The sequence below is a fragment of the Typopeltis vanoorti genome, chromosome 16 (genome assembly GCF_054136105.1).
Source record: "Typopeltis vanoorti isolate ZY-2024b chromosome 16, IOZ_Tvanoo_1.0, whole genome shotgun sequence".
Lineage (NCBI taxonomy): Eukaryota > Metazoa > Arthropoda > Arachnida > Uropygi > Thelyphonidae > Typopeltis > Typopeltis vanoorti.
In genome coordinates, this window is record NC_143564.1 from 78,657,238 (window position 1) to 78,682,514 (window position 25,277).

General features: G+C 34.9%; 1 protein-coding gene across 1 annotated transcript in view; it reads right to left on the minus strand.

The window, feature by feature from the left end:
* Lon (lon protease homolog, mitochondrial) overlaps positions 1–25,212 on the minus strand; it is a 319,254-nt gene extending 294,042 nt beyond the window's left edge. Inside the window, exon 1 of the mRNA XM_090406689.1 lies at positions 24,581–25,212. Coding sequence (XP_090262815.1) covers positions 24,581–25,102 — 522 coding nt within the window. The 5' untranslated portion in view covers positions 25,103–25,212. The remainder of the gene's footprint in view (positions 1–24,580) is intronic.
* Between the last annotated feature and the right edge of the window lie 65 nt (positions 25,213–25,277).

A 25,277-nucleotide genomic window follows, 5' to 3' on the forward strand; every position in this document is an offset into this window, starting at 1 on the left:
AATGATATCCTGCCCTTCCAATTCTGCCCTCCATGGAACTGCCCCTAGTTGATACCTAAGACTATTATAATCACCTGCCTTATAATTCCACATATGTTCCCTTTTCTTTGGTACACCTGCATGTGCATCGAGTTTGCAGAATAAATACGAGTACAGCAAAGTCGATGCACAATCTTAATAAGTAGGAGATTCCTAAAAATCTCAGCTTATGCAGAAGCATGCAATGATTGTAAAAATTTCAGCAAGTCCAAATCCAACTTCATAAAGACCAAAAGCATAAAACTTGCCTTTTGTCAAATGGAAGCTGCATATTCTGATTTCTTGCAAAAGCCAATAGATGCAACTTCTCATCCATGTGGCAGCATTGTTACAGTACCCAAAGATAAAGCTAACTTCCTTCCATGAGACGAAGTGAGCATCACATAGCTCCTGCGGTCTTTTGGTAAAAAAGACTTATGAAGAATTCTAAATAACCTGGACACTAAAAAGTCTCGAATCTTCTATATAAAGATGGCACCTATCCCGACACATGGTAGCAAGGATTTAATCAATCTATTCAAAGAAATGGAGAGAAAAGCCTACTACCCAAGTAAATGGCATTACCTCAATCCTGTCCAAAATAACAGAGAAAGTTATCAACATTCAATTTCTTCACTACATAGCTCACCAGATAATCAGTGACAACCAGTATGGATTCTGCCAATCTAGATAGATATATGCGCTGATCTCTTATCCTACATCATTCACAAAAAAAGGACATGTGGCATGGAAAGATTCAGAGAAACATGAGCTGTTGACCTTAATATTTTTAGGGCTTTCAATCATATCCAGCAACGATGCCTACTTTACAAACTGCCTTCCTTCGATCTACTTACCATCCTCTGTAACTGGACAGACAGCTTTCTCTCTAGTTGTTCACTGTGCAACATGGTGGACAGCACCCTCTGAGTTTTACCACCAATGTGGGAGAAATGTGCCTCAGGACTCTGTTCTATGACCTACCCTTTTTCTCATACATAAATGATCTACGCTCAATCACCACCAATCCTATCCACAGCTTTGCTGATGATAGCACACTCCATTTGTCCTACTCCTTCACAAACCATATAGTTCTCAGATGTCCCAAGAATGAGGATCATCTGCAATCAGTGCTTAAACATTGATCTCATTCTTCAGCAGGCAAGAATAACCTGGTTACTTTCAAATGCCATCAAGATGCAGTCTTACCTTTTCTCTCACAAAAAGGGATCTCGGCTTACCTTCTCTTATCCTCAATAATACACATCAGGATCAGATCAAAATAGCCTACCACTCTTCATGCAGTCTAATACCGCCCAACTTGCCCGCATTCATCTTATATAGCCACCCAGGATAGCCTCTTATTCTTTTCCTATCTCATCCTCCCCATAATGTATGAAAAACCTTATCTATATCAATCTGGTAATAGCCCCTTACCAAATCATACCCTATCCCCCTTCTCTTCCTAACCAGTAGTCTGCAAATTGCATTTCCTCAATCATCTTTCACACTTGACATTTCAGAAACCACATTAACTGTCTCTGAATCCTTTCCACCATCTATTCATCATTCTAAAAACCAGGTGACTAAACATCTTCTTCTTCTTGGCTTCGTGTGTTAGGCAATTATTTGCCTGTAACGTTTTCAAGGGTTTAAAAAGTCTTCTTCCCATCTCCTCCTGGGTCTTCCTCTTGATCGGTGTCCCTTTGGTTTATATTTCCAGGCAATATTTGGCCATCTGTCTTCATTCATTCTTTCTATGTGGTTTTTTCAGTTCTTTCTATAGTTTGTGATGTCTTCTGTTATGTTAATTATGGATAATTGTTTTCTTATTTCTTATCTTGTCTATTCTTTTATAGACTGGGAGCAGTCTTAGGAACTTCATTTCTGCAGCTTCCACTTGTCTTTTATTCGTTCTCCCCAAGTCCATGTTTCATTGTCATATTTCAGAATTGGTTTGGCTATTATTTTATATAGTTTTATTTGGGTTGTTCTAGACATCTGTTTATTGAAGTGTCTGTTCAAAGTGAATTTTTGCTTTTTATGTGCAATGTCGATTTCTCCATTGGGGCTTATGTAATTTCCTAGATATTTAAATTTGTTCACTTGTAATATTACTTTGTTGTGGATGACTAGTTTGCATATTTTAATTTCTTTATCTTGAAATGCTATTGATTTCATTTTATTTATTGAGATTTTCATGTCATAATATTCTATTATTTTGTTCATTATGTGTAGATTTTTTGTAATTGGTCTTCATTTTCAGCAAAAATAACTTGATCGTCAGCATACAAAAGGCTGGTTAATTCTTTATTTCTTATTTTAATTCCTATGATTTTGTTTTTCCTCCATTCTCTTAAAATTTTTTCATATATATATTGAAGAGTATTGGTGATAATCCACTTCCTTGAATGAGATCTCTATTGGGTTTAATTTTTTTGGTTGTTTCATTATTAATTTTAATATAGCTTTCTTCCATTATATTTGCTATTGCATTTGTGGTGGAACTTTCAATTCATACAGCATATTGATTAATTTTGTTCTGCTGATATGATCGTATGCTTTCTCATAATCCAGGAAGGCCATATATGTTGGCAGGTTACATTCTATTCTTTTTTCTATAATTTTTTTGAGTGTATAAATGTGGGATCTGTGCAGGATCCCTCCTTTCCTAAAGCCGCAATATTCTTTTCCAGTAATTTCCTCGGCCCATGGTGTTAATTTACTTCTAATTTTATCTAGATATATTTTACAGTATGTATTTAATAAGGATATTCCTCTGTAGTTTCCACCATCCTTCTTGTTTCCTTTTTTGAATACGTTTATGACTATTGCTGTCTTCCATTCTTGTGGGATGTTTCCTTCTTCCTATATTCTGTTTAGGAATTTAATTAATCGTAATTGAAATGGTTTAGAGCTGTATTTGTATAGTTCTGAATTAATTCCATCTTCTACTGTAGCTTTTCTATTTTTTAGTTTTCCCAATATTTTCTTTAGATCATTTAACTATATTGGTTCTTCATTTGTTTCTTGACTTATTACTTGTTTTATTTCAGTTTGATTATTATTGTTTAGAAGCTGGGTGTAGTGACTATTCCATTCTTTTGTGGCCTTCTAATTGTAGATTATCCTTTGTTTCTTGAGTCATTTTTTAAATGATTTTATAGCTCTTTAGTTAGGTATATTTATGTCACATGCTCTAATCTTGATAGAAATTTTCCCCATTCTTGTCTTCTGATTTTCCTGGTTTCTCTACTTGCTATTGCTCTAATTCTTTAATATTCTATTTCATTTCTTATGGTTCTGTCGTTTAACCATTTAAGGTGCATTTCTTTTTTCTTTGTTATTAAAGATTCTATTTCTGGACTTTACAACCATGTTATAAATAACTATTTTAATTTCCCGATGTTTCGATCTTCATATTAAGATCACCATCCGAAGCATATACAATATACAGGACAAGCTGAGTTACATTACATACAGTAAGCTAGAGAAACAATGATTTGATCACAGGTTATTCTACTGGCATGACCTCTAGTTAAATAAATAAATAAAAATAATAATAATTATTATTTAGAAACTACATCAAGCTAAATATTTATGATAACCTGAGCAAACATTCTTTCTAATAGATAGAATGTTGGAGGTTTAATGGATTGTATACAGCACTCAGAAAGGATTAAAACAGAATTTAATACTTCCTATATTTCGTCTCAATCATTGAGACATCTTCAGTATTGTGTGGTATTTGTGTATATGTTACATTAGTTTTTTTGTAATCCCTGAAGATGTCTCAGTGACTGAGGCAAAATATAGCAAGTATTAAATTCTGTTTTAATCCTTTCTGAGTGCTGTATACAATCCATTAAGCCTCCAACATGATGTCTTCAGAGCACTTCAGCCTTTACACACGGTTTCTTATAGATAAGTTTCTTTCAGTAAAAATTATATCCTATTTTTAGCATTACAATTATTATTTTTGATTTAGGATCCTGGATTATCTACAGTCCTGTTTATAGCCACTCTTAGAGAGGAAGGTTCCACGGGTTGAATAAGTGCCATATGTTTGGGATTTTTAGACCATCATTATTGTTCAGATTGGGGTGGTTGATAATAATCTCACAGGCTTCCTTAAATTTGCATTCATACTATGTTTTGGTGTGATGTAAACAACTAGTGCTTTTCCAGTCAATTCTATGTAAGGTGTTCAAGGGCATGATCAGAAAGGTCAGCCTCACCATAGTCATTATATTTAATGTGTCGTTAATGTTCTTTTTGTCTGATAGGATATGAAAGAAAACTATAAGAAAGAATGTTTGCTAATGTTATCATAAATAAAATTTAGCTTGATGTAGTTTCAAAATAATTAATTAATTTGTAATTTTTTTTTCCCCACTAGAGGTCAGTAGAATAACCTGGGATCAAATCATTGTTTCTCTAGCTTACTGTATGTAATGTAACTCAGCTTGTCCTGTATATTTGTATATGCTCCAGATGATGGTCTTAATATGAAGATCAAAACGTTGGGAAATTAAAAGAGTTATTTATAACACAGTTGTAAAGTCCATAATTTCTAAAATGAATGCTGATCACCGTGCAACACTAAAAGAAAGGATTCCAGTTCTGGGTTCCAGGTTGTGAGTTCTTTCCTTTTTCTTTGCAATTTTGTTCCTATGCTGCTTGTTTTACTATTTGTTTAATGATTGCCATTCATTTTCTATATATGTATCTTCATTTATTTTCTTTGTATGATTTGTAAGTCTTCTTTGATATAGTTCTCTGATACTATGTTGCTGTAACAGTTCTATCTTAAATTGCTCCTGCTTTTGTGTTCTTGTATTGTTTCTATTTCTCTGGTTTGGGATTTTAATAGCTGATTAATAAATAATGGTCTAAATCATTATTACATCCTCTGTATACTTTGCAATTTCTTACCATCTTCTTTAGTTTTTCATCCACTATTATATAATCAATGATGCTTTTATATTCTCGGACTTCCCATGTATATTTATGTATATCTTTATGTCTAAAGAAGCTGTTGGTGATTTTCAAACTATTATAGGCCGCAAATTCCCTGACTTCTCTTCCATTGTTATTTATGGTGTTTTCTCCTTGATTACCTATTAAATCTTTAAATTAAATCAGTTATATGATTCAATTTTGTCTTTCCATTTATTGCTGATCATGATGGCTATACCTGCAGTTGCTTGTTTTTCATTGGGTACTCCACTGTATATTCAACTGGAGTTCTGAAGTTCTGTAGAGCCTTTTGATTTTTTCTTTGTTTCTGAAATTAGTGACTAAACCTGTGCACAATAATCCAAATGCAGTCTTCTTCATCAGTTGCATCTGTCTTGGGACTGGTTGCTCAGCAGCAATTTCCTCCATTCTGCTCTGTCATTGGCTTTCTTCTTAATCTCGTGGTAACTCCTGAAACCTGTGCTTTCTTTGACTTGGTCAACAAATCTTCTCCTTGGTCTGCCTCTTCTTCTTTTCCCCTCTATTTTGCCCTCAGTTATTCTTTTCACAAGTCCTTCATGCCAAAGTATATGTCCATACCACCTATCCCTTCTTATTTTGACTGACCTAATTAGACTTCTTGTTTCGATTATCTCTCAGGACTTGTTTGTTTGATTTTTTTCTGTCCATTTTATTTTGTTCATGAAGTGCTAGCACCACATTTCAAAAACCTCCAATCTTCTTATGTCTTCTCTGCCTAGAATCTTTCACATACATACAGTGCAATGCTCCATATCAATGTCTTGATTAATTTTTTTTTTCAATTGTAGGTTGAGGTTTTCTGTTAAAATGCTTCTCATCTTAGAGAATTGAATTAGGTTCTTGCATTGTTTATTCTTGATCTTATATCTTCTCTTGTTCTGCCATCTTCTGTTATTAGGCTTCCTAAGTATTTAAAGCTTTTTACTTGTTTTATTTGTTTCCCTTTGTCTGTATGCTCTATATTGATAGCGGTTTTGCCTGTAACAATTATTTTAATCTTATCTGTGTTGATTTTCATTTTATATTTTTCGAGGTTATTATTTAGTAATTCTAGTATTGTTTTTAACGTTCTTCTGTTTTCTGCTACAAGGGCTATGTCATCAGCATATACATCAAGATTCTCGTCTTACTCCACTCCTTATATTTATTATTTTATCCTTATCATTGATTTTAATCAGTACGTTTTGATTTTTATAAATTTGATAAATTATTTTCATATCACTCAAGTCTATGCCAATATTAGTTAGAAAATTTAGGAGTATTTGCTGGTTTACTTCATCAAACACTTTCTCTAAATCAAGAAAGCAAATGTAAGTATTTTTACTAAGGTCTATTCTTCTCTCTATTATTACTCTTAAACAGAGTATTGCCTCTCTTGTTCCTTTATTCTATCTGAATCCAAATTGGTCTTCATCCAGCAGACAATCTATTTTTGAATAAATTCTATTTTGAATAATTTTTAGCAGAATTTTGCTAACATGTGGCATTAACGCTATTGTTCTAAACTGGCTACATTTATTAGCATTATTCTTTTTTGGTATTGGTATTATAGTTGATTTCATAAACTTCTATGGTACTTCTCCTCTATCATAGATTTGGGCTATTAATTGATAGAGAAAGGTTTTTGTCTCATCACCTAGATTTTGTAGTAGTTATATAGGAATATTGTCTGCACCTGTACATTTTCACTTACTCATTTCGGATAGTGCTTTATCAAATTCTTCTCGCATTATTGGAGGTCCTAGACTATCTTCATTTTGATTTTCTATGCTAATATTGACATCAAGCTCATCGCCATTATACAGATTTTCAAGATAATTCTTCCATTCCATTTTATATCCTCAGATTCTGAGTAATTTTCCAGTTTTGTCTTTGATGGCATTGTTTTTGCTATTCTTATTAAATTTGAAAGTCAATTTGTTTATAGTTAATTGAAAGTTAATTTCTTTATAGACCCTCTCTGTGTTTTCTTTTTTAAATAATTCATCTATGTTATTAGATTGTTCTTCTAGGTATTCTTTTTTGGCTTGTCTACATTTTCTTGTAATTTGATTTTTAAGATATTGGTATTTGGCCACATCTTCTTTAACCATTTTTATATTTTCTTCTTTCATCCATAATGCATAAAACATTGGATAATCTGTTATCCAATGTTTCCTTATTCTGTATTTTTTAAAAATTGATGCATTTGTAAGACTCTTTAATCATATTCCATTGGTTTTCAATATTATTCTGACTATTTATGTTTTCTGGTATGTTGTGATCAGTTGCTTTTTGGTATCTTTTCTTTACTCTTTAATTTTTCAAGGTTCCATCTTATTGGTTTGTATCTATGGATTTGTTTCCAAGGTTTCAGTTCTGTTTTCATTAAAACAAGGTTATGGTCACTACTGATGTCAGGTGCTGACATCACTACTGATGTCAGCACCTGGATAACTTTTGCAATTTTTTATTTGGTTCTGTATCGTTTCTTGACCAATATATAATGTACTTGATATCTATTTGAATCCCCAGGTGTATCTTATTTTTTGAACTTGAAATAGTGTATTTGCTATAACTAACTGTTTTTGTGTACAAAATTCTATGAATTGCTTTCCTCTGTCATTTCTACATCCAAGACCAAATCTTCCTGAAACATTATCATTGCCATATTCTCCTACTATAGCGTTCTAATCTCCCATTATTATTGTATTGTCTCTGTCTTTAAAGCTGTTTCCAGATTTCTTCTATTTGTTAATAAAGTTCAAAATTTGTTCATATGCAGCCTGGTCAGCCTTATATAATGGAACCATAACATCTTAACTTATCCACATCAGTGTTCTCTGCATCACCATAATCTACATTGCTATCCTAATAATTTTAGTTGCCACCAAAATTTTAGGTCCTTATCCACCATTAAACCACATCCCTTATCTCCTCCATTTCCTCTAAGATATCCCAACCGTGTACTCTATATCCAGGAGTGTTATGACATATGTCACCCCTAGACAAGCACTATTTTGCAATCCCTAAATTGAAGAAAAGATGTATAATGTCTTTAATAGTTAAGATTTCACCATCCTCCAAACTTGCCTGTCTTTATCTCATCGTTGTTTCCTGAATTTTGAAACCTTACACTTTACAATATTGAACTGGATCCCACTCACTTAACTATTCACCCAGTCTATTCAAGTGCTCTTGCAAAACCACAAATGCACGTCTCCTCATTGTTTTCCAATCTATAGCACTAATCTAGTATTCAACACTATCTGTTGGAGCTTGTCATCTATCAAAGGCCTCAGCAAAATATCAATATACAACTGTGTATGCATCTCTCTCGTCCAATACATATGTTAGCACCTGGATAACTTTTGCAATTTTTTATTTGGTTTATGTATCTTTTCTTTTTTCTTTTTCTGTATATATCACTTTGTTATAATTAAGTAGAATGCTAAAACACACTCTCCCTCCAGCAAACCTATGCTGTTTTGCTCTTTTTTCTTTTTCTGTATATATCACTTTGTTATAATTAAGTAGAATGCTAAAACACACTCTCCCTCCAGCAAACCTATGCTGTTCATCCAGAGGAATGCTGCTGTTATTAACCAATTCTGAATCCTGGTCTCACTAACTTTTCTAACACTTTAACCAAAACTCTCAACACACAAACTGGTCTATAATTCAAAGCTTTTTTCTTACACTTCCCTTATGAATACAATTTTTCTCACATTCTATTCCTCTGAGACTTCACACAATGGTTTTTTTATTTGGATTTATGGCTGAAGCAACTCAAACTATTAGGCCAGTATATTATGTCTGTTAATTTCACGTGTTCCAATGATCAGTTTGTCTGTCACCCAATGGAAGACATGTTAGTAAAGTGTGTCAAAGATGCTGTTAAGTCCCTGGAACATTCCCTCAAATCATGCCATGACATATGATGTCCTATGACCTCATTAACATCAAGTCCACCTTAATTCCCTATATACCTCCCACTCCATCCCTCCCTCTTCTGCAGTACTCAAGTTCTGCACAACTACATCCTCCACAGTGTTTATCCAAAGAATATTATTCTTCCATAATCACTCTTTCATCTACTAGCCATGTATTGAAAGAACTCCTGGATTTTATTTTTGTCTCATTAGTTACTTGTTACTCATACTCCAGTTTTGCTATTCTAACCAAGTGAGTCACCTTCCCGGCATGTTCTTTGTACTCCTCATGCAATTGATTATTAACATTGTTACACCCTGATAATTTAAGAATGTGAAAATTTCTGTTATTATGATGTAACAGGAGAAGAAATAAAAACCCTGTATAGATAATTAAGTAAGCAAGCTTGTTCCTAAGCAGATATCGTTAAGAGCCTTTGAAAGTAATGAATACAAAAAAATTAAAAGAAAAGAAAAATATGCTTGCATCCAAGTGAAAAATATAGCTGAAATTGTTTGTTGAACTAAATAAAAAAAAAGAAGGGAATTTTATTACAGTTGTGATATGATAAAATAAGGTTAAGTAAAGCAAAGAAGATTAGTCATAGAATTTTGTATGTGAGAGGCTAGTAATTACACTTGAAATAAGAGATTAAAGATTAGAGTTAATTCTTAGAAAATTTTGGAAATGGGATTAATTTAGTATAGATGACATAGAGGTTAGCTTAAACAAAAACTCGAGCTCAAGGTCCTAATTCCCGAATTGAGACTTCGTCACGTGTCAGTCGCATGCACACGGATCGCATGATGTTTTGGCAGAAAAACGGCACTCTAATTGGTCAGTGAAATCGACTCCAGTAAGGTAGGAAGAAAAGAAATTGAAGAAGGTGCCGGTAGGGGTCATCGTATAAAAGGGTTAGGAACCCCCCCCCCCACAAGGCTTTTTTCCTCAGAGAGTTTTCTTCACGAGTCTTCGTATAGGTCTCACGTGGTTTTCCTGAGTGACGGGTTAGGAGTTTTCTCCGTCCGACACAATAAGGAAACAAAGTGTGTGGGATTTCGATTCCGTGTTCCTATTGTAAGAAATGAGGGACGCCGTTTAGTAAAAAAAAAGAAAGAAGATAATGTCAGTGTGTTTCATCATCCAGTGATCGTAACAAGAGAAAGAAAATTCTATAAAGAAGTCAGTGCTCACGTGGTGAATTTCACAGCCATAGAATAGATGACCCTATGTATGTCCTTGATTGAAGAATGTAAGGTAAAGATTGTGAAAGCCCATCTTAGTGCCAAAAGAACTTAGGAGTGATAAGTCAAAGAAGAGTTTGTTCTAGGAAGGTAAAATATCGGAAAGAGGTAGAGACCAGTGTAGAAGACCCAAGTCAAAAGGTACTAAAATCTCGTGTCAATTCAAATCATATTGTAGTCATCATTGTTCAATTACTGAACAGTTGAAAGGATTAATGATAATTATACTAGGACTTTAGTACATATCAAATTAGAATAAAAATGAGCTTGTTACTGTTAATTAATACGTATTCATGTGCCTAGAGATTTATGCATGTACATTGTATTTTAATTAAGAGAGTTTTAAAGATCAAAAGTGTGTATTAGCTCAGCGAAAGGATAATTTTAATCCATATTGTCTTAGTGAGAAAATTAGAGTAACTGATTATATATGTCGTAGAAAATACAGAATTATAGCGTGATCAAACCAGTAAGGGGTTAGACAAAGGATCAACTAGTTCTAGGATTATACGTTTGTATGTATAGAATCTGTTATGGTGATATGGTCACAATTCTCATGTAGGATCTTAACCTAATACTTGAGTTTAGCTAGTGAAAATTTGTATTATATATTCTTAGTATTGAATTGAGTTTTATTTGATAAAGAATGAATTGTACCATGTTTAAGAGTTCAATAAACTTTTGTTCATTGAAAATACAGTTGTCTGAGATGGCCGCTCAATGCACCACTTGTAACAACGTACGAACCTAATCATGGGGGGGGGGGGGAGTTGTTAAGTTACGAGATCAAGGTCACGACTGCATATTAGTTTCACACCATATTTTGGTAATTGCTCCTTGTTTATGAATTTTATATCTTAAACTAAATGCCTGAAAGGTGCAGTATAAAATAAATATTTAGGGACACTAAGGGGAGAAGAAGCTTGAATATTTGTATTTGGGTGATATCTCATATATAAATAAGATTTGGACAAAGACAAGTAGAGTTTCAAATGTAAGGATAGTTGAAAGCCTAATAATCGTAAATTGGGACACAACAACATTCATCCTGTGTTGCAACAATAGTGCCTCCTCCTATCAGAATGCATGCTCACCTCTTCATTCATTCACTTTATACCTACCTTATTAAACTTCCTTATCCTTGGAATAGATTCAGGCCTTTGCAAGAGAGAGTTCTTGAGCAGGGTCAAGTAAAATTGATCTCTTTTCCATCCAATTTCTCATTCCATGATACAGATTGAAGCTGTCTCTAAGCTTTTCATAATTAACGACCTCATAGTTCAACATATATCCATTTCTCACAGCAGTCCTCATGTTGCTGGCAACCATCCACATGATCACTCCCCCCAGATTGAGGAAGATTTGACACCCCCATTTATAATAACATCCTCTGATGTGATGATCAAATCCAAGACCCTTGATCCTCACTACTCTCTGTTATGTGCTGCCTCAGGTATTTTTCTCTAACAAACTCTGGAAATTCATTCTCTTTGCACCCAGATGCACCTCTTCATTCTAATCCATACTACCATAATGACCTCCCTTTTCTTATTTGCTAAGATAATTTTCACATACATTTCCTTCTTGCTTCTCTCTACATTACCAGGTCATCATCATCATCATCATCAAATTCCTGCCATGTACCCTCAAGGGGTGTACAGGATATGATAGTACTACATGAAAAAAATTACATCATTATTAATTTCCTATCTACAATTTTCCTCCAAATCAGTCTGTTACTTGTCAAGACTCCAACATTATCAGATCTTATATTTCTATCGTCTAAAGCATTTTGTACCGTATCAATCCACCTATATCTTGGTCTTCCTCTGGGTCATTTTGCTGCCAACCAGGCAGAGAACACTTGTTTTGCTAATCTTTCCTCACCCATTCTGTTTAAGTGACCATACCACATAAGATTAGCTCTGCTAACGCATTCCTGGATGCTGACAATGTCAAGTTCTTTCCTAATATCCTCGTTTTTAATATGATATTGCCATTGATGCCATCTGTTCATACCTATAATCTTTCTCAGGACTCTCATATCTGTGGTCTCTAGTCTTTGGTCAAGTGTTTTACTTCTGACCCAGCTCTCAGATCCATAAGTTAAAACTGGTTTGAACACTGTCTTGTATACAGCTAATTTAGTGTTCCGACTAATTTCTCTCTTATTCCATATGAATTTATTCAATTGACTTCCCACCATACCAGCTTTGCTGATTCTGTTGTCTATTTCTATATTTAATTTACCATCTTCAGTAAAAATTGTGCCTAAATAGCTGAAATGTTTTACTTGTTCCACAGGTTCTCCATTCACAACACAGTTGACATTTTCAATGATTCTGCCTATTTTCATTGTCTTTGTCTTTTTATTGCTGACCTTCATACCGTATCTATTACAACAGCTATTCAATTTAGTCAGAGAATCTTGCAGACTTGTAGCAGATTTATTTAGAAGTATAACATCTTCCGCATAAAGCAAAGAGCTGACATTAACATCTCCAATTTTGATATCATGTTTAATACTACTTTCCTTCAAAATGTGATCCATATAGATAATGAATAACAGAGGGGATAATGTACATCCTTGTCTCACACCAGATTTAACATTAAACCATCTTCCTGTACTTTCTTCAATTCTAACTGCTGACTTACAACTCAAATAAAGACTAAGTATTGCTTGATATAATGCCCCACTGACACCATATAACTGAAGCGTATTGAATAGCTTCTCTCTTGGCACCTTGTCATATGCCTTTTCCAGATCGACAAAACTTAAATACAGATCTTTGTTATATTCCCATGCTTTCTCGACTATTTGTCGTAAAGTGAAGATCTGATCCTGACAGCCTCTATTTGGCCTGAATCCAGCTTGTTCTATACCAAGCTTTTCTTCCACAATTCTTCTCAACCGTTTCTCAAGTATACTTGCATAGATCTTGCCAGGAACACTCAGTAGGGAAATACCTCTGTAATTCTCACATGCAGTTTTATTTCCCTTTTTATATATGGGTACTATGAGAGCTCTACTCCAATCATTGGGAATTTGTCCCTCTGTCCAGGCTTTCTGAACTATGCAGTGCAGCCACTGTAAGACTCTTATACCACCATACTTCAGCATTTCTGGTCGAATATCATCTACTCCTGCTGCCTTTCCACATTTCAAGCCTTTGATGGCTTTTTCTACTTCTAGTATGGATATGTATTCCTGACTGCATGCCTGGTCAGTGTTTTTTACCACTGTGCTGTCATCACTGCTTGTTTCATTTAGCAGTTTTTCAAAGTAATTACTCCATACTTCAAGGATATCTTTTTCTCCCGTTTTCATGTCACCTTTATCATCTCTAATTCCTTTTACAGCACTCTTTACTCCATTCTTAAGCTTCTTCAACAACCTCCAGAATATTTTGCCACCTTCTTGATATTTATTTTCTATATTCTTGCCAAAGTCCTCCCATGACTTTTGTTTAGCTAGTTTTACACAGTGTTTAGCATTCTTGCATTTGTCTCTATATTCTCTAAGAGCACAAGCTGACTTATTTGACAGGAACTTTTGGTATGCTTTCTTCTTTTCCTTCACTGCCTCTTTAACTTCCTGTGTCCACCAGGGAGTTCTGATTTTTTTATCCTTACAGATAACCTCACCACATGCCTCTCTGGCAGAATCAATCAATGTTTTCTTCAGAGTTTGCCACTGAATCTCCAAGGTTTGATTCCTGTTCTCAAACTCTTTCATTTTTTTTTTCAATAATCTTTGTGTATTTTAGCCTACAGTTCACATCTGAGAGCTGCTCAACCTTTATTCGCTTTAAAATGTTCTTACATGTTATTCTTTTCAATATGAAATTCAATTTTATCCTGCTCAAGACTAAATAGTGATCACTTCCAATTTCCTCTGTACACTCTGGTGTCCTGCACCAGGGAGAAAACATTACTATCAACAATAACATAGTCAATGAGACTTTTCTTATTCCTAGCCTCTTCTCTCCATGTGAATTTGTGCACATTTTTATGTTGGAACATGGTGTTAGTAATAACCAGTCCATGTCCTGAGCAGAAATCCAACAGATATTTGCCATTATTATTAGCTTTGCTCTTTTCTCCAAATTTTCCCAAAATATTTTTGTATGTCTCAAAATCATTTCCTACTCTGCTATTTAGATCCCCAACAAGTCCCAACTTTTCATTTTTCATTGTGTCAGTTGCTTTTTCTAAAGCCTCAAAAAATTCCTCCACTTCTACCTTAGTAGAACCTTCTGTGGGACCATAGGCACAAATAAGTCTCATTGTCCAGTTCCCCATTCTCATATTTGCCCACATTACTCTACTTGAGACTGACTGCCATTCAAGAAGATTAGCCTCGTATTTTGTGTTGAATACTATGGCTACTCCTTCTTTTCCTTGATTGTCATTGCCTGAATATAACATTTTGTATTTATTGCTCAGAAAGATCTCACCAGTTTTGGTCTTTTTTGTTTCAGTCACCCCTATTATGTCGATCTGGTACTTATCTAATTCCTCAGCTAGCTCCATTTCATTGCCAATCAGGCTTCTTATGTTGATAGTACCGATCTTTAACTCTGGTGATGTTGAGTTGGGGTTTATTTTCAGATTTGTTCCAGTAGCTGACTTTTCGCTGTTTGCCCTGGTTCCCTGGCGAAAACAACAGGGGCCTTGTTTAACCGGGCGACGCCCCAGCCGGGATGAAAATTTGTCATGTTGTACCATCATTCTATATTTTGGTTTAACCAATAAGAATACAATTTGGTCGGCTAAATCCCAACATTACCAGGTCTACATCATCATATCCATCTCTCCTCACACTATACTGCCTCAGAACCACTGACACTATTTGCCCATCCCATCTCCACCTTGGATGGAATTAACTTCTCCACCCTGTCTGACTTCACAAAAATCCGCATATCCCTTGATCTCTATTCCTATTATATCCTCATGATATAATAGGAATAGAGATATCCTCATTCAACCACATCTCACATATTCTGATAATTTTGGGGAAAATGAACTCTATCAATGTAAAGATTTTGTTCCCCTTATTTGGGATACTTTTGGCATTTGTAAACAAACATAAAAGCTCAATTCTGGCTCCATAACAAGTCCCACCGACACTTTTTGGATAGGACTCCTCGACACCTCTTCCAGGCATTCCTCTCTATCCTGAGCATATAACCCTCCAAAGATCCAAACATCCCCTGCACTCCTCATCTGAGGCATCTCAACCCCAGAAATGCCTGCACACACATTAACTTTTGCATCCAGTTCATACTTCTCATGCAGTTTCTCTACCCACACCGATTCCCCCTTTCCCTTTTTTGCATTCTTGCTAATTCCCTTCACTCATTCTACTCATCTCTCCATTCACAAGCTCCCCTTCAATCTCTCCCACATGAAATATGTCCTCTGATCTTTTACTCAAGAAATAGCCTTTCCAGTACTCTCACACCAAAACAATTCAAACAGTCAATCTCTCTCTCTCTCTGTTATACACAGTTCCCTTCATCCCTCAAATTCATTCCACACTTATGTCTCAAAGAATATGTTATGAATGCAGTTAAGTTCAATGACTAAGTTGGTTTGCTGATGACACAAAGTTGGGAAGAATCATAAGCACTGCTGATGTTAATTCCCTTCAGGAAGATTTGAATAGACTTTTTACTTGGACAAAAGAGTGGGGTTGTAGTTTTAATATCAATAAGTGCAAGGTGCTGCATTTTGGAGTGCAGAAATATAAGGCTTTTATAGAAATATAAGAAATGTTAGACAACACTGGGACTTTGGAATGCTGGCTATGGAGAGCAATTGAAGACATGTGGATTGCAGAGTTTGGTAGATAGGAGGGAGGTGATATGACAGAGACAATTAAGTTAGTGAGAGGATTTTATCAGATTAATCCAGAGGTTATTATAAAAAGAATAAAAGGTGAAGAACCGGAGATCATCCTTGGAAGTTATGTAAAAGTGTGGTAAAGAGGGGGTGTGAGGAGTAGATTTTTTACATGGAGAATTGTCAGTGAATGGAATGGAATGCATTACCAGAATGTGTTGTCAATGCAAGGAGTGTTAAGGATTTTAAGATTGTATATGATAAATATGTTGTCAGTTGAATGAACATCCCATGATGAGTCTGCCAACTCCATGGAGGGTGTAATAATAATAGTAATAAAAGATTTTTATAATCCCATACTTTTGGAAGGGGGGGGGGGAATTGGCAAATGTATCTACCTATATGAATGAAATTCACTACAGAATTAATGTAAACGAAATGCAAATTATAAGAAAGTGAGTTTGAAAATAAAGATAAAAAAGTGTTAATTGTAATAAATGATGAAAATGGAAATGTGATACTAATACAAGAAAAATACACTCATGCATGTTCTGCAAAAGTACACCATGAAAGCAGTATAAGGTACTTTCTCTGTGTACTGGCCAGCTTGGTTGGCTGAGTGGTTAGCATATCCACCCTTCAACCAACAGGCTGTGAGTTCAAATTTTGCTGTGGTCTTGGATGTTTGTGATTGTCATTAGGCAAGAGATGAATTTCATTGACAGATGTGAGACCATTGCCCCCACTTATTGGAGGACTGAAGTGGCTTGCAAGAATTCCATGTTTGGTTCTACAGTAGGGTTTCCAAACTTGGTAAAAATAAATAAAATAAAATAATAGGGTTTCCAGACTTCGTAAAATACAAAAAAAAAAAAAAAAAAGTAAAAATTCTCTAACCCACCCATGATATAAATATACTATAAGTTTACAAAATAACCTTTTGTGCATGGGAGCCAAATAAAGAGAGAGAGAGAGAGAAAAAGAAAGATTTTGATACTTGTGGCAACTTTTTTACTTTCCCCTCTTTGTAAATGGTTTGACAAGTGACAAGTATGTGAAATCGGAGGTCTGAAAAAGTTACTCAATGGTAATCTGTTGGTATTTTTGAATATTTACTTAGCTATGGCAATAACAATTATCTTTTGCCAGGATTCTGGAAATTCATTCTCCCAGAAAATACTGGTGATTTACTATGGAGGTGGTATGGCATATATGTTGAACATTCGTAACTATTTTAAGGAAATTACAACCTAGACTAATAATAATTACAATAAATTTAATTAATATTTCCCATATGATACTGTTGCATAAGTAGAGCAGTATATCCATATAGGATGGTAACAGATATTTAACCATCCCATAATAGAAGTCAACTGGCCCTACTGCAGCTGGTTGGCATGGAACAAATCAGCTTTCAGTTCCTCCAAAACTGACTATTATAATCTTCCAGATTCAAAGAGAGAGCTTGATGTCTTTCTGCTTTGCTTTTTAGGATGGAACTGTAGAATGTAAAAAGATATTGCCAATGTTTTGACAAAATTCTCCACCAAAAGCATATCTGCGAATGATTTTCATTAACTGTGCATCCATTCTGTTCTAAAATCAATGTAGCTGAGTGGAATGTATCATGCTAAGGAGTGAAAATGCTTGAAAGAAATTAAGTTTCATGATGGAATATATGCAGAAGATACTCCAAGCTTTTTTGGGCCTTCCTGACTGCTCTATATTCTGAATTCCACAACAGTTTGGGGAAAGGAATTGATGTGTTTGGGAATTTCAGCTGTGATGGTTTGTAGAATACAAACCATCAAGATGATAAGATGCACTGTTTCATTAGTAGCAGATGACATGACTGTTGCAAAATCAAATCAGAGATGAGAAGATATTCCAGTCAGTTTGATATGTTTTCCTTCGTGCTATCCATGATGAAATACATGGTTGCTTACTTAAAGAGAGAGTGGATATCATGGCCAAACGATTGCTCCTCTAGATGTTATCTTCTACTTCTCATTTAAAAAGTGGAAAAGGGATGGAGAACAAATTGTTAAGTCAATAGTAGTGAATGTTTCTTGCAGGCAAGTGTAAGGTTTCTTAAACAATTAGTGCTACACATGTGGAGCTGTCAAAAATAAATGCAGCTATCAATGCTCTACATGACAAACTATGTAATTTAACCTTGAACAGCGGGCAATTCTTGTCAGCATCTCTGATGCAATGGTAGATAAAGAATTCACAGAAGTCAAAAGCAGGCAACAGAAAAAATTTGAAATCCTCCATTTTAGTGCTACAGGTACAACAAGATCATATCATAAATTTATCATTTGTAGCCCTAATGAATGAAGCTGTCAGCATGTTAAGTCAAGGCAATAACTTTGCCATTATACCTACCTAGGCAAATTCCAAAAGTGAAAATAATGGTGTCCATTGAATGTGGAATATATAGCCTACCTCCAGCTAGAGCCAATAACATTTATTTGGATGTAGCCAACATTTTAATCCAATCCATACTTCCTAGAAACAATGTACCAAAAAAGAAATTAATGCTTTAAAAGAGCTATATTTAAGCCTGCTTGGCTGGCCGAGTGGTTAGCGTAACGGCTCTCCTCCAGCCAAAAGACTGCGGGTTCGAATCCCGCTGTGGGCATGGATGTTTGCGATTGTCTGTGGAAAAACTAGTGGTGGTGGTCAGCGGTAGATGGCGTTGGTGTAGTTGCGGTCAGTTGGTGGATTGAGTGGTGGAGACAGAGTTGTAGAGCAGGTGTCCTCTCTCGATGCATCTTTGGACTCCCCAGAGGTGTCAAATAATAATAATATACAGTAATAACAATATTGTAATAACTAAAGTAGACAAGGTAATGCAACTATGATTATGAATCTAACAGAATACGAAAACAAAATGCGCATACTTTTACAAGATCAGTCTACATACCAAATCATAGATTGTGATCATACCAACTCACAAAAATAATGTATGAAGAAAGTCACTTTCTCACTTAAAGAAACTGTTAACAAACTCAAGCGTATTCATGCAAAAAACAACCAGAATATAATGGAGTACCAAAAATTCACAAACAAGATAAATGTACAGCCAGTTGTGGACAGCATAAACAGGCCTATATACAAACTTGCGAAACATTTGGCTAAATTACTAGCCTCCCTCACAAGTAATTCTTCCTCTTTTGTTAAAAATTCTGTTCACCTAAAAAGTATATTAAAAAACCATATTTTAAAATATTCAGACATAATAATGAGTTTTGATATTACTTTACTATTAACAATGTAACATTAATCGAAACCCTGAATTTGCTAAAGCCACATTTTCCACCAGATATATTTAAATTATTCAAATTTACAGTACAGGAAGTTATTTTGTGTGGAAAGGGAAGATATACAAACAATTGGATGGGACAGCTATGGGTTCTCCCCCCCCCCTTTAACCAATTTCTACATAGAACACTTAGAAAATCAAGCAATGAATATAGACATGCTCGAACCAGTGGTTTGGCTAAGCTAAGTTGATGATGTGTTTGCTATTTGGACATATGATCCAGACAGATACCTTTTTAGTGAATTTAAATAGCCAGCATTCTAAAATCCATTTCACAATGGAACAGGAAGCTGATTGTCTGCCCTTCTTAGATACACTGGTCACATGCCTTCATCTTCCTGATGGTTCATCATCTTTTTCTGTTTATAGGAAACCTACATGGAGATATTTGCATAAACAATCACACCATCATCCAAACTCAACAGTATGGTATCCTAAAAACACTAACTTACAGTGCCACAACTGTCTGTTCCAAAGTCAATGCTCTTACCAATGAACTCATTTGCATCATTTTTTTTTGACAATGTCTCTGATTCCCAAAGAATATGCAAAATACTATTATTCCCCAGAAATTCCCTTCATTGCCTAATACACAAGACTACAGCAAAACTGTTACTATTTGATACATTCAGAGCATATCCTAAAAGATATCTAAAGTGCTTAAAAAATATAAGCCCTGCACCACATTTAAATCATACATCGAACTTGCAACTCTCATCCATTCATTCACCTAAGGACAAACTCTCTCCTTTTTCACATCCAGAAGTGTATGAAGTGTCCTGTACTTGTGCCTTGGCTTTCTATGGACAGACAGGAAGAACTGTTGACATCTGCCTTGGAAAACATAAAAAATACATTTGGCACTATTGTTGTGACTAGCAGACCATGCCTCGAATACTCCTTCAAACAGGATCAAATTGGGTATCAATTTACCAAAAATTTGGGAGATCTAATTAATGTTGTTTTTTCCTCCTTATCCAACAATAGATGGTGCTAATTAGGACATTGGTTTCTTGTGTTGTCCATTGCAATTTTTTTTTTTTAAACTGATCCCACCATTAACGAAACTGTAGCTGTTCATATGTTGTGACAAAGTGTTTTTGTGCTCTGTAGATGCTTCATACCAAGAAATAAGTTAAACATTAAGTATTTTCTTATTATTCTACATTATGAATTAATACCATCAAATAAATTGACGTGGAAGGTGTTACTTCCCCTGTTAAGGAGGGGTAGGTTATTGTTGTTAAGCAGCTCTACAACTCTTCCACTAATGTAGAGCAAGTGCACTACTCAACAGTCTACTACAGCCTCTTAAATTTGCCACTGAGTATAGGGGTAGCAACTACAATGTCCAGTCATCAGGGATTTCTATGACATATATGCAAAGGATGGCAGACAAATGCAGTCTACTTTAATAAGGGATCCTACCGAAAGGTAAATGCCAAATGCTTATGTCAGTGTTACGTTGGAATTGCTAGAAAGGAGTATGGTTGACTACAAGGATCTTGTAGTCAACCATACTCCTTGCAGAAAAAACAATGCAGGTAATTACATTTTTTTTTTCCTTTTCCCTTGCAGATAACACAGATATGTTGCAATGCAGGATCATCAGTTTCAAATGTCTCATACAAATAGAAGCACAGTGGCTTATGTTTCTGCAAGAGGACCTTGACATCATACATGTTTTGGCAGAATTTAGAATCTGATAATTCCATTGTGGGAATATGTTAGCTATGTGTGTGTTTGGTGGATACATTAGCTTCTGGCTTTGTGAGGATTTTCTTTTATCAGATATGTTTGGAAATTTCCTTTTTAAGGAATTGTGGATGGCCAGTGTTCATCTCTTCCTCCTCAGGAAAGATATCAAAGACTATCAAATACTGCTCTAACCAGGATGGGGGAAATGTATTACTGCGTGCTTGGTGGATACATTAGCTTCTAGCTTTGTGAGGATTTTCTTTTATCAGATATGTTTGGAAATTTCCTTTTTAAGGAATTGTAGATGGCCAGTGTTCATCTCTTCCTCCTCAGGAAAGATATCAAATACTGCTCTAACCAGGATGGCAGAAATGTATTATTGATTCCATCTATCAATGGATCCAGAGGCCCTTTATTCTTTGTATCATATGATTCATTATTTTTCTAACTAGTAGGCTGAGATGTAGTAGAATAATTTTTGGTGTTTTTTTGGAGTGGGTAATAATTGTTTTTCTTTCTTTTGTTATATGAAAATTGCAAGTAAATCACCCTGCTTGGAGATGAGAAGATGGGACAGATGTGTTAACATTCTCTTTGACAGTTTACATTACCTTGTACAGGAACAACAGCGAGTGAACAATATCCACTGAAAAATTTCCACATTGTTTCCATTAGATGTTGCTAATATATCCTCTTTACTTCCTGATATAGTATGCTTTGCTTGATCTGAATCTCCTTTTCATCCTTCCACCTTTTGCATGCTTAGAAATTAGCTGTCTGAAAGATATCAAAGAGTTGTATATGGAAAAGCAATATCAAAGAACCAATGGGATTCCACAGGGCTCACTCCTGGGATGACTATTATTCAACCTTTACATTAATGATACTATATTGAGGTGCCAATGGTTTTCTGCAGATATGAACCTAAGGATTCAGTGCTGATGTAGGAGCTCTTCTTAAGACCTCAATAGATGAATGAGTGAGGATGTGATTTAACATTGCTATCATTTTAAAATTACTAAGGTTTTGAACTTGGGGATTCACAGATAACACACTGGATTAGAGATAGTTGTAAGTTTTTCCACTTGGTTATACTATAAATTCAAGATACCAAGAAATTATATTCTTGATATCTTTAATTTATAGTATAACTAAGTGGAAAAACTTACAACAACTATCTCTACTCCAGAGTATTTTAATAATAACAGTGTTCTCCCCAGAAATTTTTACCAGCTGGGTAGAATGAAGCATTAGCCGGGCGTACAAAAATTTTGAATGGGTTAAGGAAGTCCCTTTTTCATAACAAATTAAAATAGTAATTTTATTAGAAATTACTTCAAACAAGGATAATATTTTATATAGTAATTATAACAAACAAGACTAAGATTGTTCTTATTTTCTCATTAAGTAATGAAAAATCTTGTAATGCTCACAGCTTAAAATTCTATAATATTAATTCTTCTCTTCTTAGAAGCCCTGTTGTCAGCAGCTTTTTCGTAATTAAAATCTGTTGGATCTGGTCCCTCCAGTGAAATTAGCATCAGATTATTTAGAGTGTTCTGACTTATGCAATTCCTCATACAGGCTTTTATCCTTTTTAATGCAGAGAAACTCCTTTCACATTCAGCTGTGCTCACAGGTATGGCCAGTCCAACAGCAGTCAGTTTTGCTAAATTTGGAAAAGACCCTTTGAGCTCAGATGTTGTTGCTAATTTCAGTATTTGTCTTGGATCTAGATTTTTGTATGACTGTCCATTAATCATTTTTGATGCAATTTCCCATTCTAGTTTAGTACTTTCATAGTTTAAAATTGCAAGACTTCCATTTCTAGAATAATAATCAAAAAGAATTTCAGAAGCCTCACATTGATCATGACTTTCTGCATTGAAAAGTCTTGAAAAGCAGAAAATGATTCGCATATCTGGAAATCTTGCTTCTAGGTGTTCCTATGTATTTATTATATATTGTAGTCTTAAACGTAATAACATTAGAATTTGAATAATCAGTGTGAAGGACTGACCATTCACCTGAAAGATGCTGATGAAGATTTTGAAAATGACTGCCAGGAGTGTCTTTCAATTCCATGATGGATAGTTTTTTGGTTTCTAAGACTGGCTCTATTTCAGTTAAGTCAACATCAAAATTATGTCTCTTTCATAAAAGATCTTCTTTGCAATCGATACTGTTGTATTCGAGATCCCGATTTTTGTCTTCTTCCACGTATGGATTGGTGTGCATCGAAGTGAATATCTGAAGCTTTCTTGCATTGGCTTGCAATGCAAGAAATTGACCTGGTCTCATGAGTATCAAGACTCTCCAGTTCGATTTCTCATCAATATTACTTAAAAAATGTCTTAAATTATTTTTCCATTCTTGTTCATTATTTAACCATGTCAATTCACAACATTAATTAGTCAGGCAGTTTGCCCATTCAAAAGGTCCTAGGGAGAACATAGAATAAGGTGTGATACCTTCTGGCTACTCATATATGAAAATATGACTTCTGTATTATTTCAACTTTAGTATCATATCACCTCTGGGTCTGGCTCCCACTGATGAGACCTCGATAAAGGTCGAAACAAATCTGGGTAGTGATCCTTCCCATAATGCATAGCATTATACATGTCTGCAACGAGATGTGCTTTGCATTATGGGATACTAAGGCAAGTGATGTGAAGTCATTAGCTTCTTTATATGAGTTGCCCCAGTTCTGAAAATAGTTACAGCACATACTTGTTTGCTTACGCTTGGATAAAGGATTAAACCAAGAATATAATTTCTTGGTATCTTTAATTCACAGATAACAGGCTACATGCTTTACTTGTGGGACTATAGTGGAGGTGGTGCAGGATGTTGTGGTATGGTGAAGATAAATTTGTAATTCAAGGAATAAATGAGGATTGCTGCAATACTAATCAGGGCAGTAATCAGCAGAGATGAAATGGTAGCGGTTTCACTATATAAGGCTTTAGACCACATGGTCAGGTCTTGAAACCAGGACTTTCATGGAATAAAGAGAAATTTGGAGAGGGTACAGTCATTTGACAAAAAAAAAAAATAATAATAATAATTCAGAACTATGACATATTATCTATGATGACTGACTGAAGGCAATCTGCAAAGTTTAGTAGAATGAAGACAAAGGGATGCCATGACTGAGATGTTTAAGTTGTTGAGCAGATATGGAAGAGATTTCCAAATGGCAGAACAGGAGGAAAGGGCAAAAGAACAGGGCTATCCTGAAAGTTGTGCAAGGGAGTGATGAATAAGAGACCAAGTTTTTTTTTTTTATGTGGAGAGTAACAAGTGAGTAGAATTTATTGCCTGAATGTGTCATGAATAAATTGTAGGGAGAGTAGGCCTTTCATGACACTTCTTTTGTAATATCTGATATAGAAACTTCTCCCTTGATGAGTCTTTGACTCTAGGAGAATGCACTATTACTATTACTTCTACCTTCCAAACATGTACTTCATTTCGAATGATCGGTATTTGCATAGGTCTAACAACATATTTTATATAAAACAATACTAACCTCTAAAATCTTAATAAATTTTGGAAATACTGGATTTCGACTAATTGCAATAGCAGGTACATTTGGCCAAACATCCGGTACAGTCAAAGCTGCAAGGGCTCCGCTAGCAGTACCTGAAGTATGATGCTGGGTATTTTCTTTTACATCAATAGACGTTTCAGCGTCTGAATGATCACTGCTTGAATAATTTAATTCCTCTGATTCATTATCATCATCTCGTTTACTACAAAAATATCTTACATGTACATAATTTAAATTCTGATGTAATGGTTTCTTCATTTCATTAGAACTGAAACAAGGCAATGACAACTTAATTCCATTCCATCGTAAAATGCTTACAGTTCTAAACCAAATCCTTTCATTAGCAACAAGTTGTTCATACGGACATTGTAGAAAACACGAGGAGTGCTTTACACGCGACTTCAGTGATGAAATCAATCCAGAATTTACGGACCGAAGTACGAACAAATGCATACAATTAACATTATAAAACGTGGAATGACACCTTATTAATATACTCATTTTAAAGAAAAAGCAACAACTAGATGTTACTAAGCTTCGTGGAACAGGAATAATATCAACTACAAAAATATAAAACTTTAGCAAGAAACAACCCCAGTGCTATACAGAGAGTCGCCATGAATACAACTTCTCGATACATCTCGTTCTTATCGAGATAAGCGCGAACAGGTGCTTG